Source organism: Otolemur garnettii, unplaced genomic scaffold, assembly GCF_000181295.1.
Source record: "Otolemur garnettii isolate 467f Iridium unplaced genomic scaffold, OtoGar3 scaffold00050, whole genome shotgun sequence".
Taxonomy (NCBI): Eukaryota; Metazoa; Chordata; class Mammalia; order Primates; family Galagidae; genus Otolemur; species Otolemur garnettii.
In genome coordinates, this window is record NW_003852445.1 from 9,088,376 (window position 1) to 9,090,734 (window position 2,359).

Below are 2,359 nucleotides of genomic sequence, written 5' to 3' on the forward strand. Positions count from 1 at the left end.
CATGGATGTGGAGAGAAGGGAACGCTTCTACACTGCTGGTGGGAATGCAAGCTAATACAACCTTTTTGGAAAGAAGTTTGGAGAACACTCAAGGAACTAAAAGTAGACCTACCATTTGATCCTGCAATTAATTCCTCTACTAGGTAAATACCCAGATGATCAAAAGTTATTTTACAATAAAGACATTTGCACCAGAATGTTTATTGCAGCCTAATTCATAATTGCCAAGACATGAAAACAGCCCAAGTGCCCATCGACTCATGAATGGATTAACAAATTGTGATATGTACGCCATGGAATACTATGCAAATACTAAGCCATAAAAAAGATGGAGACGTCACATCTTTTATGTTTACTTGGATAGAGCTTCTTAGTAAAGTATGTCAAGAATGAAAAAGAAAAGTACCCACTGTACTCAATACTACTATGAAATCAATATATTATCACCTACACATTCATATGAATGGCAAAACGTAACTATAGTCCAGAAAGTAAGACAGAAGAGGGGAGAAAGAGGAGGGGAGAAGGAATATGGGAGGAGGTAGAGTATTTGGGAAGAATCTCACCTAATATGCATGATGCAATGGTACATTTTAAAACTATTAAGAAATAAGTATCATTGTGATGAATGTGTTACTTAGTTCAATGTAAGCATTTCACATTGTATATCAAAGCAGTATACTGAACCCCATAAATGCATCAATGTACAAAGTTATGATTTAATAAAAAAATAGTAATAATTTTAAAAAAAAGAAAGAAATCATATATGAAGTACTGTGGACTGTGTCTGATAATACTGGATACAGAAAAGTATCAATTTCCCCACTTCACAATATTCTTAATGAATCATTCCCTTACTTAAAGAAATTTTAAGTGTAAAACTGCTAACTACTATGTATGACATAACTAGATAATAACAAATGTTAAAAAGAAATGAACTTACTAGTAAAAAGATTACTTAGTGAATTCTCTTTTGATGATTCCTTTGAAGATGAAATGCCAACGTGTACAATAAAAATGTACGGTGCATCTTGCCAAGTTTGCAATGGTTCATGCATTGCCTAGAGAGGGAAAAAGGCATCAAGTTTTGAAATCTTAAGAATTAAAGCCACAAATTAATAATATGTGCACAATATGAAAATTTTGTTCCAGAATGTGTCCAGAAATGTGAGAGTCCTTCAGTTTCATTCTGTAAAACAGCAGGCATAAAACAAGCCTATAGAGTACACAATAAAGTAGGCTTGACTATAAATTACTAAGATACTTTATATCTTACACACAAAAACCACATTTAAGATTTGTTCATGAGAAAAACTGACCAAAATCACTAACTTGAATCTCTACTTAAGTCACATTAGGATACGAGGTTATGTTTTACTAAAACAACATAATAAGCTAAGGATTTTAAACTAAGAAGTATTTAAATCATCTAAAAAAACTTATGGTGATGTCAATAAATAGGAATTATAAACATCAATTCGTGAATCTAATTCAGTCCAACACCCTTCCCAAGACTATCAGGAAATCTGCTGACATGGTCTCACATTTATTATATAATGTGTATATAGGTAATGTATATAAAAACAAAGAGTCGCGGCCGGGCATGATGGCTTACACCTATTCTTAGCCCTCTGGGAGGCCAAGGTAGGTAGACTGCCTGAGCTCATGGTTTTGAGACCAGCCTGAGCAAGAGTGAGATCCATTTCTAAAAACAGCCAGGCATTGTGGCAGGCACCTGTAGTCCCAGCTACTTGGGAGGCTGAAGCAAGAGAAGCGCTTTAGCCCAGGAGTTTGAGGTTGCTGTGAGCTATGACGCCATAGCACTTTACTGAGGGCATCAAAGTGAGACTGTCTCAAATAAATTTAAAAAAAGCAAGGATCACTGCCCCTCAAAGTCAAAAAAGACAAATTAACAGCCTACAAGGGCCTGACCAGTGATTCTTGCTTTCTACATAGATAAAACTTCACAAACACAAGACTAAATGCAAAGATAAAGATGAACACAGAAAATGATTGGCTGCTACTTCCTATGTGTGAAAAGAGGTACTGCTACTAAATTTTCAATTTATTATCACCTGGTCCTAGAAAGTGAAACTTTTATCCAGAGACCTCTGGGTAAGCGTCACTGATCTATGAAACCCTTAGAGGATGACAAATTTTTATACGTTTGTGCATTTTCTTTTTTTAATTTATTTTTCTTACATATACATGTGTATATTAGGTTTCCACTTTTGCCTTCACAGAATTAAAAGGCTAAATTTAATGACAATAATAATATTTAACATAAGGACTGAGAACAAAAACCTCATAAAGAACAAAAGAAGATAAATACATTCAGAAAAGAAATCAGACGATTGCT

General features: G+C 34.4%; 1 protein-coding gene across 1 annotated transcript in view; it reads right to left on the reverse strand.

Annotated features, from left to right (window-relative positions):
* Positions 1-2,359, reverse strand: part of TMEM87A (transmembrane protein 87A) — a 57,159-nt gene that overhangs the window by 31,528 nt on the left and 23,272 nt on the right. Inside the window, exon 8 of the mRNA XM_023514257.1 lies at positions 944-1,061. Within this exon, the coding sequence (XP_023370025.1) occupies positions 944-1,061 (118 nt within the window). The remainder of the gene's footprint in view (positions 1-943; positions 1,062-2,359) is intronic.